The 18,274-nt window shown below is 37.3% G+C and overlaps 1 protein-coding gene across 1 annotated transcript; it reads right to left on the minus strand.

Annotated features, from left to right (window-relative positions):
- Positions 1-1,925: 1,925 nt before the first annotated feature.
- On the minus strand, positions 1,926-3,961 carry LOC103147859 (ras-related and estrogen-regulated growth inhibitor-like protein). The gene is made up of 4 exons (XM_007566408.2): positions 3,831-3,961; positions 3,697-3,750; positions 3,540-3,616; positions 1,926-2,994 (listed from the first exon to the last, which is right to left on the minus strand). The coding sequence occupies exons 1-4, from the start codon at positions 3,877-3,879 to the stop codon at positions 2,569-2,571; spliced, it is 606 nt and encodes a 201-aa protein (XP_007566470.1). The 5' UTR covers positions 3,880-3,961; the 3' UTR covers positions 1,926-2,568.
- Between the last annotated feature and the right edge of the window lie 14,313 nt (positions 3,962-18,274).

Genomic DNA, 18,274 nt, shown 5'->3' on the forward strand with positions numbered 1-18,274 from the left:
TTCCACGAGAAGTTTTATGCGAATCAAGATCATCTGTCAAAGTTCATCTCCTAACTACAGAGTGGTAATGTGGCTAAAACTTTTATTAATTTTACACTGGAATGTCATGCTGGCAGTTTCTATAAACGCACGGTTTCAGTTCCAGTAAAGCCACAAGCAGCTCAGTCTGGCTGGTGTTTGTTATGGGTTCCCCATGTGAAAATCTTGAGAGGTCACAGACAGTGACAGTGACCTGTAGGGGCCGTAAAGCTTTGCTAACCCCTGCCTTATTCCTGTCACATTCTTCACAGACAAGAAAAGAAAAGGAGGACGAGCGGCACCGGCTTACCTGCCATTTGCCCCCATGTGCAGCTGCCTTGTTAACCACTAGCATGAACATCTTCCCCACACCTAACAGCAGACGGTTTTGCTTAATCTCTCGGGGTCAGATCAAGTTTATTGGAGCATACTTTCAGGCCAGTTAGAGGGGTTTCTTTAGGGGTAACTCCTCCAAATAGTTCCAGGAAGGGATTTGGACTCCGAACAAAAGGAGCACTGATATGAAGTCTTGCTTCAGCATTAGAAGGCGACTTGAGAAATATTTTCAAATTATTGTGGATTTTCTATCATTAATATTTGAATAAACTCCCCATTTTGGATGCAAAGAAACTGTGGGCTATTTGTAGCCAGTAACAAGGTCCTGGAATTATTCTGCCAGTTTGCTTCCTATCAGAAGTTGTAGAACTAATTTAAATAGCTTAGTTTTCAGTTATTGATGTGGTTTTTAGACAGATTCCAAAAAGTTTTTTTTTCTTTTTTTTTTTTCTTTTTTTTGATGTCTGCGGTCAGAAGCAATTACGAGTCCAACTTAGTCTGCTTTATTCATCCAGTTCAGAATGAAACCAGTTCAGATGTGTGCTGAAAATCATTTTCTTGTTGGGGAGCCCAATTAGGAGCAAGTTCAGATCATTTAATTGTTAATTTGAGGTGAAGCTCATTTCAGTATTCCACTCACTCTGTCCGACGCATCAGCTCCACTGGCAGACCTTAGAATAATCCTACCAATATATGTTTGATATTCGGTAGAACATAATTAGGTTTTAAAATTTCACTTTAACAAGCCAAGTACACTTCTTGTTATTGTGGCCAAATGTCTAACCTATAATATCTCAAAAGAGTGATTACCCCCTTCACATTTTGTTTTTCTTTAGTTTTATATATCTTTTCTTGGAATAACACTGAAGATAAGAAACTTTGATACAATGTAAAGTAGTCAATAGAGCTTGCATAAGAGCGCAAACTTCCTGTCCTCTTAACATAATTCAACACAGTGCCATCAATATCTAAACCGCTGGCAACAAAATTAGTACAACCCTTTGTGAAAATGCCCAAATTGTGCCCAAAGTGTCAATATTTCGTGTGGCCATTTTTAATTACATCCTACGACAGCAATGCAGACCAAACTGATGCAGTATGGAGCTTTTGGTCTGACTCCTCCTTACGATTTGCATGTTCTTTTTTTTTTAATGGTAGTTGAGGTTCCCCACAACATCCAAAATCATACTTTAGGTAAATTTTCTCCTATTCTATGTTTTTTGGGCTTACTTCTATGTTAGACTGTGAAAACCATGTGCTACATGAGAAATAATGAGAGGAATTTGAAAAGTTACGCCTATATCTCCATATATATGTGGATTTGGAACATTTCATGGTGTATCACACAAGTTATTTTGAGAGGACGGCAAATTTAAACTGTTACACAAGCTTTACAGTGACAACTTAAAATTGCATGAAAGTGTCATGTCTTCACTATTGTCCCATGAACGAATGTAATTACATATTTACCAAATGTGATTGCTGTAGTCTCTTTTGCTAGATGTTAGATCCTGCAAATTCTTATTAGCAAGAAAAGTGGTGTAGGAATTCAACATGGAAGACAAATGAAATATAGGTTCATTCTTTATTTCCAGCTGTAAACAATAACGGTTCACATTCAAGGAAATGGAAAAAATATTAAAAATAGAAACACACTCCATTATTTTTCTGGAAGCTGCACTCCTTCCTCTATGCAACAAATATTAGACTTTGACCAAACTGATTTTCACAGCTTTGATAACTTATGTTGTGTTAAAGGCTATGTGTTGTTTATTACAATGGACAAAAAGTGAATGCATGGAGTTAGGCAGCTTTTAGTTTTAACTGACAGCATGCTTGAAATGGGTCTTTTAAGACAATTTCTTTGGTATAAGCATCAACCATACTGGAAGAATTTGAATACACTTTTATGTTTACATGAAGACATCTACGTCCAGTGTGCACTTTTTTATATAACACCGATAAATAAAGTTTAAACATCCTGCACAAAATAGTTTTTTTTTTTTTTTTTTTTTTACAGTCCAGAAAGATGAAAGTCATTTTCTTGGTTATATCGAGGTCCAGGAAACATCTGCAACATGTGTGTTTTAGCTCACATTTTCTGAAGTTTGATGGCTTTTCCAAATTCAGAGTCATTTGGTACTATTATTTTTCTTCCCCCATTTGGTAAAATGCACACAATTTCCAGCCTCTTCTTCTCCCTTCATTTTTCTCTCAAAGTGAATCTGTCCTTCTTCTGGCAAACACAGCAGACATGCTTTTGACTATGCCCTTAAACCTCAGAGGTCTCTTTGTGGCGAGCTTGGCATCCTTCATCCTGTCCACGAGGCCATTAAACACAGAGACGACGCTGTGGTAGTTCTCTGCGGCCGAGACTTCACAGAAGAGGCAGTCCATGCTGAGGGCCAGCATCCGGCCCTCCTCACTCAACACTGTCCGTCTGTGGTGCAGGTCCTTTTTGTTGCCCACTATCACTATGGGGACTTTATCCCTGCTAAAGCAGTCTCTGGTGGATTTGATCTTCTGAACCAGCCTGCTGATGGCGTTAAAGCTGGCTCTGTCACAGATGCTGTAGACCAGGACGAAGCCATCTGCCCATTGTATCTTCTTATGGAAATCTGAGGTTTCCACAGACAAATCCTGCAAAATAAGACATTTAATAAAATTGCTGCATAATTTCATTTTTTTTTTTCCCACCTGGTTTTTGCTTAAGATCGGAGGAGGTCTTGCATGAACACCACTACCCCCATATAGGCCAATTGCAATTTCCCCATTCATGTTGTGCTCTTAATGCCGAAACCAGAGTTCAAAATGGTCTTTTTTTTTTGGCTTGTCACACTATTAAGTAAAGTATTCACAAGTCTGGAGCTGTCTAAAACACGTTTTCTTCTATGTAGAATACCCAGTTAAGGTTTGATTAGTGTAAACATTTAAATTCAAATTGTAGATGATCAAATACAGTCCAGATTTTTCCTTCTCATTTTCTGCAGTCCATACATTGTACAGAATACAGATGGTGTCCAAAACAAACAGACAGATAGATCCTCAGATTTTTTTTGTATGTGGGCGCCCCCTCAGGGTGTGGCACCCTGGACAGTGAACCAGGTCACCCATCATCTACTGCACGTAAAACATCAATAAGGCAGCATCTTACAAGATTTATGAGATCTAGACAGTACATATACCTGAGAGTAAGGTGAGTCCCAGATATTCAGAGTGACCTCCCTGCCATCAACTATAAAACTCTGACTGTAGATGGATTCTGAAAAATGAAAAGAAATTTGTGTCAGAGTTAATTCATTACAACGGCATCAGGGTTAAGGGAGCAGAGTGGAAACTTACCGATGTCTCCATATTCACCTATAAATCTCCGAGTCAACAGGCGCACAGTCATTGCTGAGGAAGAAAATAACCACCTTAATATTCAAACGCAATTCCAGAAGGGTTAGTCTTCAGTGGTAGAAAACGTGTTTTACCTGATTTCCCGACACTTTCTGTCCCCATAACAACAATATTGGCTTCCATTGTGGGTGGGAAACTTGCTAGATGTCCATGTGTGGATGAGGACCAGGTCTGCTGCTGTGTCCCCGCAGCCGTCTGAAGGCAGCTGTTATAAGAGAGGGACAGGTGGGCGGGGCTAGCAGGCGGACAAAACAACAACAGTCAGACCTCTGCTATAATTTAATGATTTCTATGTCACGTGCTGAAGAGGCAGCGCGTGTGGGGGGGAAGAAATCAAATCAAATAGAGAGTCAGTGTGTGGTGCTAATGCTCCTACTGTACTGAGGAGGTGCAGCCCTACTAAACTCTTATAGGTTTCTCTCTAAAGGGCAAATATAAAAAGTGATATCTAATTTAAAGAGTCACCCTTTGTCCCCCAAAAGGTACATTAGTTACCCAGTGAATGAATTCAGAATCCAAACTGAGGCTGCAGTTGTTGCTACAGTTTAAGTTGCTCGTGAAAAAAAAAAAAAAAAAAAACAACAAAACCGGGGAACAAACAAAATAAAAAAAAGGGGCAATTTTTGAATTCTCTGATTAATCTGACTAGTCATCAGCTTTCTGCTTGTATCTAACACTGTATTGCTTGCTGATCTGCTTTCAGAACTAATTAGCATGATTATGTGCTTGATTTTATTAACCCGCTGTGGAACATCTAGATTCAATAATCTGGAGGAGGGACTACCTTTGTCAATAAAGTGTTTGTGAAACCTAAATAGAGGAAATGACAGAAGAGAGTTGATAGAAAATGTTGTAGTCAAATTGCTATGTGTTTTTTTTTAGCACAAATAGTGAATTGTATTATAGTTTGTGGAATTCATTATTTTATTCACTGTTTTTATAAAATTCTTCGCAGATTTCTACGCTCTGAGCGGGCACAATACTGTTCTACTCAGAGCTGCCACAAGGGGGAGGTGTAGTTTAATAAATCCCCTGCCATAGAGACTTTTTCAGTTTTTGTTTATTTTCCTTTGGTTAGCTAAATCTACAGACTTCGGACATTGATTGGCTGAATAGGAAAAGGCCCTCGTATAATTGGCTGGGACAGTTTGTAGTTAGGCCGCCTACTAATTAAACTAAATTATCTTTACATCTTTTGACCTGAGTACCAAGGAGCTTCCGATCACTTGTCTAGAATGTTTTCCTTAGATACGATTTTACAGGCAGCTGTTTCTCGTAAGTCACTCGTCATAATGGGAAAGATGTGAAAATATGTTACTGCACCTGGAATAATAGGGAAACTTTTCTCTTTAAGGTGTACAAGTGTAAAAGTCATCTAAAGAAAATAAAGATGAAAAGTACTATGTTGGGTCATTGCAAAAAATCTCAGTAGAACTCAGTTTTTCTATGAAGCAGGGAAAAAGCACTGCTGGAAAATTGCTTAGTACAGTCATTATGTATTATAACATCAACAAGGTTTTTTTCATCCAAAGGTCTTTAACAGGAAGCTGGTTCGCCAGTGTGTGCTCGTGCAAATAAATCTTCTTACAGACTTAACTTACACTCACTTTATGCTCATGATAATTTGCCTTTCCTCTATTTCTGGAGGAGTGATAAGAAAAGAAATGGAAAATTATCCTCCCAGTGAATGCCACCGGATGCCGTTCCTTATTTAAATTAACCCTTGATTTGCAATTCTATTTGAAATCTGAAGCTTAAAAAAAGAGAGGGATAAAAATGAACCGAGGTGACGCTTCATTCATTCGAGATGTGCAAAAGTGCTCATTTTAAAAATACAGTTAAACAAAAACGCAACGTGGTATGGGATAGAAGCTGCTGCAGAAAATGTCAATCAGACCTAAACTTCCCATGAACTGGAGGGATTTATTATTTTTGTGCCACATATTGACTAAAAGACATCAAATTCTTTTTTTATTTTATTTTTATTTTATTCAAGTTCAATTTCCTGCTCAATCAGTGAGTAGAACTGATGTTAGTTTTCAATTAAAACTCATGTTTTTTTTTAAAAACCTGGCAGCTTAGAGTCACAGAGCAATCCTATAACCGCTGAAGTTACAATAAACTCACCCTTATGAAATCAAAAAGCACCTGTTTCATGGGTGAATAAAAAAAATATTCTACTACTGCTTGACAAAATATATAAAAATATCATGTGAAGCAAAGGCACATATTGTGCCACTGGAATAACTCCAAGAAAGCTTCATGATCCGTGACACAGGAAAAACCCACACAAATTGTGCTGAGTCCTGAAAATGTCTTTAAAATAGCAAATAAACCAGTTTCATGAATAGTGTCTTACATTTTGTCATGTGCCAACCATAAACGTCAGTGTATTTTTTTCAAGATTGTTTGTGATAGACCAGCACAGAGCAGTGAATAATTGTAAAGTTGAGGGGGAAATTGTGTGCGGTCTTCAAAGTAAAAATGTGGAAAGTGTGTATTCAGTATGAATTAAAACTTTGCAAGAATTTCCAATGCAATTACAATACGTCTTGCAGGAAATGTCCCAACCAGCTTTTTGCGCATAACTGATATTTTTGGCTAACTTTTCCTTACCAAATAGCCGTTTGGACTGGATGCACAGTGTCACATGTCTTGCCACAGATTTGATTTCGGACCAGATTTTATCAAAGCCAATCCCTTATGGCTCTGGTTGTATTGTCAGAATCTCTGGTCTGCTTAAAGATGAGTCTTTACCTCAGTTTCAAGTTTTGCAGCCTACAGTAGATTTTATCCCAGGATTGTCAAGTATTGAGCGCTATTATCTCCCTATCGACTCTTTCCCTTCTCCTATCGAATAAATGCATCTCAACAGTAGGATGATTTGAACTGCATTTTCTGGGACAGCAGACTAAAATAATAATCTCCTCTAATCAGAACACATTTTTTTAACAAACGTTCTTAAAGAAGGTGCATGTATGATCTACAGAACACGTGGCAAACTGCAAATGGGAAGTCTTAAGACTTCCTTTTAACAATGATGTGTCTATTTGTTCTCTAGATTCTACACCAAAGTGGGTTAACTGAGGTGAAATTATTTATATCTTCTAATTGTTATGCAAAACCGAAATTTAGCCCTGTGGAATCGCACAAACAGTCTTTTCGATCTGTAACAAAAGTGTGTTTTTTCTCAAAATGCTTTTGCCAGTTGATAAAACTGAAGGCATCCGTCATTAGCAGCCACTTACACACTGATGCTCTCATTAGACAGCTGTGACTGAAGACCACAGGAGAGGCAAGAGTGCGCCATTAGCGTGTCATTTCCTAGAGAGGAAGGAAACTTTCAGACCCGTGCTGTCAGAATCACAGGATGAGAGTGAAAAGACCAGAATACCTTCAATTCACAGACTGAAACAATTCCTCCTCTATCCCTCCGGAGTTGGCAAGGAAAGAACACAAAGTGGGTTCAGCAGAGAAAGTAAGGAAAACACAGAGTGGCTATTAAACCGTCATTTACATCTTCTTGTGCTACAATCAGATTTTGCCGCTTATTAAAAGCAAACTCAAGCTGGAGTGGTTGCTGTAGAGCTTTTGTTTGTTTTTTCAGTATCTAAAACATGACTTAATGAGCCCTTCTCTGGACATCTCATCCAGCTTCCTGTCATGAAACATCAGATTTTGTCAATCTACTGTACCTCAAAGTGGGGTTTACAGTTGAGAATGTGCTTGGGAGAAAAAGTGCTGCCTAAATATTTCATAGTATAAATAACCCCGTAAGTGGCTTGTAATGGACTTTGAAAGCTTGTCAGAGTTTTACGTAACATCTCCTCCATCTCCTGCTCGTGTCAGAAAATGTGCTCAGATGTGACTGTTATGGACAAAGGCTTCTTCATATATCCGCTTTTGGAAGATTTTTTTTTTGAAAGTGGCTGCTCTCATTACAATACTCTTGAAAAAAATATTTAATTAGGTGTATTATTATGATATTTCAAGGCAGGTATTTGACCTAACATGCACTCAACATCTTAGATTTTTATTCAAGCTAAAATTGATGTGAGATTTTCTTTTATTTATTTATTTAATCTCATAATAATGCTCTTTTTTGTTTTAATCTATGACAAAATAATATTTTTTTTAAAAAAGCCTGCTACAATAGATGAAAGTTTGTGAGCCAAAAAAATGACAATGTGAAAAAACATCAAGGGGTTTGTATACTTTTACAATGCATTGTACACTGTGTTGCTTTTCACATCAGTTGGCTGGATGGACACACAAATAGCATTAGCATTTGATTAGAAAACAAATCAGCAAATATTCCTCTGAGGCAGTTATTACATATTTATATATAACATGAACATTATAAACCTATTTGTTCTTCTGGATGGATTTGAAAAAAATCTCTTTACAAAACCAGTGGAGTTGAAATTTTAAAACAAGACGTTTTAAAACATATGTAATCAGAATAATTCAGTGCATAATGGAATCATCTATTTACTGGGGTTTTAGTCCTTTCTGGTGGGCATAGCACTAAGTTGGCATTGTTCAGCCCCGTTTTCCTCCCTTTTTTTATTTTACATTTATATATGGAGTCCGTAGCTCAAAAGTTTTGAATTAATTTTTACAGAATCTCTGTTCAGTGTCGAAATCAGCTGAAGTCTAACCATGTGTAACCATATGTAAGACATTGGTCCTACTACTAAATGATAAACTGAGAATCACACAGAAGTATTTTCTATAATTTCTTCCAGCAAGAGAAAACTAATTTAGAGCACAACTGGAAAATTATTTTGTTTTGCCTCCTGGCGTCTCCTGGGCAGAAAGTCTATATCCAAAACTGCAACTATGCTCACAGGAATTGTTGGGGAAATAACCAAACCAAGTAACCAATATCCATCTATCCATTATCTAAAAATGCATGTCCCTGCAGGGTCGTGATGGGGGCTCGTGCCTATATCCAGCGGTCATCAGGCGAGAGGCGGGATACACTCTGGACGGGTTGCTAGACCATTGCAGGGCAACACAGATCACACACTCACACTACAGAGATCAATTAACTACACAGACGAGTCACACACATAAACTGGGAGAACATGCAAACTCCATGCATGGAATTCAAGACCAGGTCCTCCTTGATATAGTCCTGCATTCTTAGCGTTTCCAAAGAAATTATATTTTGAGTTAATCCTATGTGTCGAATGTGTTAAAAACACATTTGAATACCTGGCTAAAAACAGAAATGCAAATGGGTATGTGTCGGGAAAGCATTCCATTAAAAGCCAGACACAATAAATATTCAGGAATGTATTTTACTTTTAAATAAATCACAGCAGAGCCTTGAGCCCTGAAGCTTACGCAATAATTCGTAGACAGTAGATGTATTAGTTAAAATATGACTGTGTCTAATGTCACCAAAACAAAATCTTCCACAAAAATAAAGAAAAGACACTTACAGACAACCCTATTCGCAAACATCTTATTCAGCGAGTCGTTCAGCTGAGCTGCAGGGGAAAAATATGTCACAATCTGACAATCTCAAAGAGAGAATAAACAACCTCTGCTTCTACATTTATAACCTCTTACAACTTTAAATCCTGCTGCATACCACACACAGAGCAAAACTACAGCCAAAACTCTTTAACTCTCATTGTTTGGTAGCCTGGTAAAAACCAGACGGTACACTCACAGGGCAATTCCTCCTTCATTTGCATGAATTTAACGTACGCAAATTAAGACGGAGGCCGGGGAGACAGTTCTAAAGTCAACATGCTTTTATGTCTGAACTTGCACTCCTGGCACTGCGTTGTACTTTCAGATTCAAAGACAATTGTTGCGTTAAAACAAAAAGAGCAATAAAAGACGACCATTTCTGCACGACAGATCACTTCCATCTTATGTGTTGTACACTGCAGACTTACAAAAGAAAAGTGGATAATATCTGCGGTAGTCTAAAATGATCTTAACTCTGTTTTGTTTCCAGTGAGATTCTTGGATGCGGTGCCCAATTAGTCAGCCCTTCAGTGTGAATTCTCAGCCCACCACATGCCAAACGCTGACAATCCAAATGTCACCAACGTAAATGCATCCCTGTGTAAAACGAGTGATAAAATGTGCTGAGTGAAGAAAAAGAGGCCTGTAATAGTCTGCATTGCCTGGCGCTTCATACTCACAGGCCGTGCATATAATATACAATCATGAATTCTCTATCTTATAAGTGGCTGTCAAATCCCGCCGCGCAGATTACCCCACCCATCTTAAATGAAGCTTTGCTTTTACCCTCAAGTCCTTATTTATGAGTGCATTTCTGTGTAAGTTGCCAGTTGAAGTCGCACTGACAAAAGAAGGCTTTAATTACAGAAATTACTGCCTTGTGTGACGCACGCTTAAAAAAAGGGACATGTTACAAAAGTTTTCCATGCAGAGATTTTTGCCCTTAGCCCTCTGCCCTTCAGCTCAGGAAACGGTGGTAAAATGTTACCAGATGTTTTTGAACTGAGGATCTTGAACCATATAATCCAACCGTTCTACTCCCTGAGCTCAATATCAGCAAAGTACAAAGTTTTGGATGGATTTTTGTTTTCTGCTTGGTTCCCGAGTGTATAGGTAGACAGGAAAATGAGTAGTTTTTTTTTTTGTTTTGTTTTGTTTTTTCCATTCCTACATAAATGCAAAGGTAAGAAGCAAATATGTTGTCTGTGTTTCTACATCAGACATTAAGCAAAATATCCCTCTGAGTACCTTTCATTAAACGTTTAGGATTCTCTGTCTGGAGTCTGGGGATTTTGCAGGATAATTGTACGTTCTAGTACTTCATGTAATTTTGGATTTAAACGTTTTGGAAGAATAAGGGAGAACATTTTAAGGACACATTTCAGAACAAAATACTAGAGAGCACCAGAGGCAGAATTCAGACGAATGCTTTTGTTTTTGTTAGAACAGACTTTTTTTTGTTTGTTTGTTTTGTGTTCTTGGAATCACCTTTTGGTTTACTGCAGGATTCACCCAAACCTCTATCGAATGAGAATATATTTATGCATTTCTAGCAGTGAGAGTTAATGGAGAACACAACATATTTTGTACATTAACTACTTTACATCATACATAAATGATCAGAAACACATTTGGTTTCACAAAATGTTTAATGTTGTACACAATTCAACTCGTGTTTCTGAGGAATTAAACCACATTAGAATAATAGTTTACACAAAGTGACAATTTAACAGTCTTCCTATTATCTTGTTCAGAACAACCTTCCCTGATGAGTCTGGAGGCAACAGATGCTTTCACTGGATTAGTCTGGACTCACATAGTTCTGAAATCATGTGTTTTTATGGAATACTTTGGTCATACAAACTCTATAAGAACATCACAAGTATAGTTTTAATTACAGACTTTGTAGCAGCCTAGATTCTGTGCAAATTGTCACCATAAACTCAAAAAACCAGCTATGTGGAGAGGAGTATGGACTGCGTTTGTCAGGACAAAAGGAAGCAATTCGAGGGTGGAGGGGAAACAAGTCCACAAGGTGAAACAATTCTTCTGATAAGTTCTTTGGCTAACTCCAACATGTATTGTTCTGATCTGTTTGTCCTCGTTTTGTTTTGCAAGTGTCTTTGTTTATCCTGCAACAATAACTCTGTGCTTTTGGACTTTTTTTAGGAGACATATCAGAGACATTTGTTCTGTTTTGCATGAAATGGGAATAAAAATATCAAAAGCAATGCAATGTTGCCTTGTGATGTTCCGGTCGGACATACTGTTTTATTTTTTTTTCAGTCACTTCATTATGTTTACAGATGACAGAATAGAGATAGAAAAACGTAAGTTTTAACTAAATGTCGCCAGGAAAGTTCCCCCAGGTCCTGGTATCGTTTCCATCTCAAATGGCTTGTAACTTTAAACTTTTTTTGGTTGTATTTTAATGCTATCCTCAGTTAGCTGACGGTAATTCTTCTTTCCTTTATGTGAATGCAGCACAACTGGCTTTGCTGGTTTTCAGAAGTGTTTGTACTTCCCCATGACGAAACTTTGGCTGTTGTACAATAAGATATTATGAGACGTGTTCTTGTGAGAACTTTTTTTCCCCCCCCACTGAAACAAACATGATTTGCTACAAAACTTTGACTAAAGTAAGGGGAACAGAGTGCTATTTATTTAAGCGCAGTTCCACAGGGAAGCATGCACATTTGCTTTATTTACCCAAGAAGAAACTGGACCTCACTGCTTTACATGTCCCACACTTGAAACCCTCTCTCCAGCAGTGCAGATAATGTTACTCTATTTTGAAAGAGCACGTTGCCCTCTCCATTGATGCTAGTGTAAAAATAGAGAGCGGCACAGCGGCATGAAATGGTTCAAAATGTAGAACAGACAGCAGAACTCTATATTTAGACGCAACACAATCACAAAAGGTGCCTGGTGACATTTTCCCAACTCCAAGCAGAGGGTTGTTTGACTCTCCTTTTAATACAGTATGTAGATGTCCTGACGACCTCCGGTAAGTTTATAGAAAAAAAACAAGGTTTGAGGTGCACTCTGAAGAAAATGAGAGAAAATTGACTATAGCGCTAAATACGTATGATCAGATCTTCTGAGTTTAGGTTTTTATTTTGCATATTATACGAATGTAGGGACACTAATAGAAAACAGATGCAATTATCAAATGCCAGAATATGCTTTGACTATTATCCATCTACAGCGCATGGAGTTCATGAGAGCAGTGTCTGCCATGTAAAAATGTGTTTCTGCATGAAGGATTTCTGAAAAACATCTGACACTGCAGGAAAAAAATTATGGGAATTTTCTACAAAAAAAAAAGATATATGCTTTCAATACAGTCGATGCCCTCCTCTGCAGAGGCTGCTCCCCTCCGGGTGAAATTCCAGCTCCACTCAGCAGCAGCTCATTGGCTGAGCATTACACTACCTGGAGCCAAACTGACAGGACATTGGTTTGAAGGAGACAGCTCTGGGTCCAAGCTAAAAGAAGAGAGGAGGGGGTCTGTGCTCAGCAAAGAGCGAAATTTAAATAAACTGTCCAGAGTCCAGACCAAGAGTGTAAGAAAAGAGTTCACAAAATGTAATTAAGCAAGGCTAATAGTCGTGGAGTAGTGTAAACCAAAACAGGTCGACAACACCCTTGACCCTCAGAGTCAGAACCAAATATGAAGGAACAGAAATCCATTTTTATTCACTATAAATCTGGAAAAAAACAACTTCCAGAAAGCTGCAAAAATGCAGAAATACTGAGTTGTTTTAAATCAAGGATAAAACCCCACTTGGTAAAAGCTGCAGTTGATTAGTAGCAGAAAACTGATTAATATATTTGATGGTGACTATTCTTTATTGGTAATATGTAATGTTTGTTGCTTTTCTCAGTGTCGGTTATTGTGTTATGTTTTTATCATGTGAAACACTTTGTGAAATGTGCTATACAAATAAATTTGACTTTACTTGAGTTGTTTAGTGCAAAGTCATAGGTCAACCTTTTTTCTTAGCCATGATATTACACACTGGGAAGTCGGCCTCAGGAGAGATATATCATAACAGCTGAAATGGATCCACACCCAACAGGTTGATCCACAGGACTAAAGAAGAATAAAGGAATTAACATTGGCATTAAGGCGTATACCTGTTTCATCAGAAGGAATTTCTGTCTGATGAAAGGACAGCAGCAAAATAACATTCTTGATCCAGTAGTTTTACAAATTGAGTCCAAATCCTTTACTGTACCTCTTACCTATAGACACAAGCTGAAGTACAGTGGACTGAAAGTGAATATAAATGTGCAGATTTATATTCATTTGGGTCTGTGGCTCTAAGAAAACCCATAACTACTTCTAGGTAGATTTTCTGCCAATAACTTGGAGTCATGTTTCAAAGAAATATATTTGAATAACTGAAGCCTTAAGTACTAAAGTGCACTCATCTTCCAGACAGTTATACATTTTGAAATGAATTTGGTTTGACGATCATTTGCTCTCAATTGATTGCCTTGTCTCTTTATGTTGCTTGTGGTTTCTTGCAAATATGCATTAAAAAAATTGTGCTCTGAAAATAAAGCTGTAATACATTTGTACTAAATAGAGAGGGGGAAAAAAAAGCCTATAATACAATATCCATTTTTGTTCGGATCAAGCTTTCTCTACACTGCCTAAAAATACATCTAGAATAATGGTTCATTGTAAAAAGAAAATTAAAAAAAAAAGGAAAGCTACAGTTTAGAATTTCTTCGGGGAAAACCCAGCAGAATAACAGGTAGTGCTTGTAATTCTTTCTTCAAAAGTTTAAACAGGAAACGTCAAAGTTCAGTGTTGTTTGTACTCCCACTCATTCCTCAATGCCTTAAATTTTCCCAGTGTCTTCCAGCAGATGGGCTGGCCCTCTATTTTACCATCCACCCTTTCCCAGATCCTATAAATAGCAGCTGTTTCAGAGGGCAGAACAATGCTGCGCAGGGCTAGTCATTCATACATTCTTGGCATCGGTCCGAGCCGTCTCCTCCCTCCACCTGACTCACGTCCCTTCACGTTTACTGTATGTAAGCACACTGACGCGCACACTCGCTCGCACACAATCACGTATATCCACGTTCCAATCAGACTAGTGTTGTTAGAGCTAATCTGAAGCCCTCAAAGTACACGTGACTAACAAAAACTGTTAAGACTTCAGTGTTTGACTTTTTACGCCAAAAGTCATTGTGAACTCAACAAAACAAGAGCCACCACAGAATCTTGTTCACTTTTTCAAAGCAGCTTTTTGTCTTATTTTCAGCACACACAAATTAGGCACTTAGTAAAGCTAGCAACTTCTCTAATATTAAACATCCATAAATTTGTAGGTGTGGGTTGTAAGCGTGGGGCAACAAAGTAATTATCCTGCCTTCAGTTGTTTTTAAAGATATTTCAAACATGACTTACAAGAAATTTGACTTTGTAATTTGACACCTCAGCAGATGCATAGTTCCACCAGGACTTTGTTAATTGCTGCTGTTAATGGTCTGGTTGAGCTGTCAGCTTAAAGACTGCAGCTCCAAGGAGGAGCTTTGTGTAAATAGGCAGTGCTTTGTGGGAACAAATGTTTAGGCAGCCCTGAGTGGCTGCAACGGGAGATTCAAAGATTTCTCAAATATGTATGACACAATCACAAGGGATGTATCTGATATATGGATAACACATCTCCTTTAATGTTCCTAAATTAATCAGTAATCTCTAAATTCAGGATAAATTATTGCATAATTTTGTAACCAAGCTAAAGTATACTATTTACAGATTTAACTGAGCTAAAAAAAAAAATAAAATAAAAAATACAAAGAAGCCTAAATAGAAGCCATATATGCATTTTACTCTACAAATTATTAGAGCAAAAGGGAAATAATTTATGATTCAGGAATGAACTTTTAGCATATTAGACTTTAAGAGTCTCTTCAAAGTTTGAAGGACAATATAACAAATAACTATTTTCTTGAGGACTATGTATAGGCCTTAGGAAAAGAGGTCTTATGGCCTAGAGTCTAATCGTTTTTTTTTTCTTTTCTTTTTTTTTTCTTTGTTCTGAGATGTTAAAAATAAAAAAAAGGATTGGAACAATTTGGATATATTAATTGGGTCTATCAGACAGACAATCATTACTCTAAGATCCCTTTCATGAAATAACACATCAATAAATACTTTATAATAACTAATCACGTATCATTTTAAAGCTCCCCAGAGGTTAAAATTTACTGAGTAAGAAGATTCATATCACCTTAACAAAAAAAATTGCTTCTGTTGGTTCAGATTTTTTTTTTTTTTCACAGCTCAAGCTTTAATATAAACAGAGGGTACAATAATACAGGACGAGGTACATTCTTCATACTCTTGAAACTTTGAGATACCATCTGCGGTAATAAGAGTTTATTTTTGACAAGGCCTTAAAGTCTGATAACATTGAAGTGACCAGGAGAAAAGCAGATAACATAGGTGAAAGGCCAAATCTGAGGAAAAATGTGCATTATAAAGGCTGGAGTGACGCAGTGAAATTGAATTCCCTACAAACTTTTTACCATCGAGAAATGTTCTCTTTTAAGACTTGGTACCCATTTAGTGTATTTTAATCAATAATAATCCATCAATTCTTGCCTGACTGAAATGTGAGTACAAAGATTGAAAAGCCTCTGCATAACAATATATGTACAGACTTTGCACACAACCAAAAAGGCACACCCAGGTGGCTTTTTCAGCTGGTTCACACGTTATCTTGTGTTTTAAAACACAGCACAACACATTAGATTTACATTTCCCATAACACTGTTCAGCTGAGCTTTCAGTATTTACATACTTGTTGTGGTTTTCCACATCTCTGCTCAGCTGGAAGTGAAGACTTTGTCACAGTTTGTTTGAATAACACATCCAGTGTTAAAACTGTCACTCCGTTTGTCGATAGTTCTTTTCTCCTAGCAGGCAGAACAGAAGAGGCAGCAAATAATTCTGCTACTAGGATTTTTTTTTTTTAATTTTTCCTGTTGGATTTTAGATGGTTTCAAGTGAGGAAGTGTTCACAATTGATGGTTACTTTACTTTGGACTCCTGCCAGACAAAAAGGTCGGAGAATGAGAAGGCTGAGATAAATCATGGTTGACTCTTAAATCTTTCCAGTCTCATTTTCAGCTTTCATCTTTGTTTCAGCTCCTGTTGATTTTAGGAAGTGAGAGAAAGTCATCTTCCCATCTGCAGCTTTGATTTAAAATGTGCAACTGAAGAAAATATTTAAAGCATTCATTATTTCAGTCAAAAAAAAAGAAACACCTATTAATTAAAATATTAGTATAATTGTGTAACTCAATATTTATTTATTTATTTATTTTGCCAGTTTTATTCAAACCTATGTCACACCTCACATATTACTCATGTCTTAAAAAAAATGTTCAGAAAATCTTTGCAGCCATAACACAACATTTGGTTTTCATTCAGTCAGTTAGAGCCCATAATTGATGTGGTTGCATTACATCATAGCCATTGCAGTGTCTCATCCTGTGCCCACTCAGATGATCCAATAATAATCATAGAAACAGGATGAGCAAACAACACAACTTCTGCTTCTCTGCTGCAGAAAAACACAGTGGGAACAATTTCTTTCTCCATATCTGCAACGGTGTTGAATGGTTTGGTGGATAATAAACAGTGACATAGTACTACCGACTCAAAGCAACAATGTAGTTTATGTAGTGTGGCTCTTCCTGTCTGGATTTTTGGAAGTCTTTTTTGAAAGGATCTACATTTCCTTCCACGTGTCTTCAGTGGATATGTATTTATTTATTTGAATCATCTTTTTCAAAAACTTAAAGATTTAGAACCTTAAAATGTTTTATGTGGTAAAGGCACACAAATGTAAAACGTAAATTTCTAAAAAATTTCCATTGTAATATTATGATGCTGGAATTAAAGATACGTTTATTGCAAGATTACTTGGTGCCACTAGGTGTGATGGGTCTGGTCCAGTTGTCTTTGGACTGCACAGAACAGAAAAACAAGCACATCAGGGGCCGCCCGCTCCAGATCCTACACAATATATAACAAAATAAAGTCGATCCCTGTTACTTTATTGTCATAAATTAAATTAAATATTCACATAATGGGATAAAAATATATATTATGATGATGATGATGGTAACACAAATAAACTTATGAAATTTTTAATACTGGAGTGACTTTGATGAAAAATTGCCAGCATGTTTACGAAAGTGGATGGGCTGAGGACCACAAAACAATTTAACATAATAATACCACAGAGGAAGAAATAAAGAGGAGGGGCTCCCCATCTTAAAGCTGCAGGCTCACAATAATCGGAGTGGTGGGTACAATGCTTACTGTCAGGCAGAGGAACTGTCTGAGTAAAGGAAAACATTTGGTGTAATTATAACAAAGTAGAATACAACCTGGTTACGTGTGGTTGAGCAGAATTTCTGATCACAATTTAGCAAAAACGTATAGTAATGATCAACATGATGACAAAAGTATTTAATTACTGAACTTTCTAATAACTAGTGTTAAAACATTGCTTAGAAATATGTAAAAAAATGCATTAAAATAGAAAACTTAGTCACTGGTGGTTTTTGCAAGCTTATTTGGGAGAACTTCTCTCGTCTCCATCAATGGATCGTGATCTCCTGCATTTCATCTAAAACAGTCCCACACAGACATAATAGTGTTCCTTTTATCAACAGTAAACCATGGATACTAATAGAAACATATAGCTCAATGAGCAACTGACAAAGAAATTGTATTTTCTTTTTTATCCATCACTTTTTAATTGTTGTAGTCCTGGGTAACTCTCCATATTGCCCATATTAAAAACTTCACAGCAGGACTGTCTGGGCACCAATGTGGCTGGATGTCTGGTAATGCCCCTGGTACATCCACAACATTCAGTCAATATACAGCCATCCATTGTTGCTATGCCTATGTCTCAACACTTTAACAGGGGTCGAAAACGCACTCAGCGCCCTGGAGGATTTTTTGGACAGTTCTGTATTTTTCCGAAAA

The sequence above is a fragment of the Poecilia formosa genome, unplaced genomic scaffold (genome assembly GCF_000485575.1).
Source record: "Poecilia formosa unplaced genomic scaffold, Poecilia_formosa-5.1.2 Scaffold191, whole genome shotgun sequence".
Taxonomy (NCBI): Eukaryota; Metazoa; Chordata; class Actinopteri; order Cyprinodontiformes; family Poeciliidae; genus Poecilia; species Poecilia formosa.

What these genes read in the sequence shown, in the direction of transcription:
- LOC103147859 (XM_007566408.2), bottom strand. Translation starts at nt 3,879, where the DNA reads ATGGAAGCCAATATTGTTGTTATGGGGACAGAAAGTGTCGGGAAATCA. An exon ending in AGGTGAATATGGAGACATCG is followed by an intron (nt 3,617 to 3,696) that starts GTAAGTTTCCAC and finishes TTCATTTTTCAG; the next exon opens with AATCCATCTACAGTCAGAGT. An exon ending in GGGACTCACCTTACTCTCAG is followed by an intron (nt 2,995 to 3,539) that starts GTATATGTACTG and finishes CTTATTTTGCAG; the next exon opens with GATTTGTCTGTGGAAACCTC.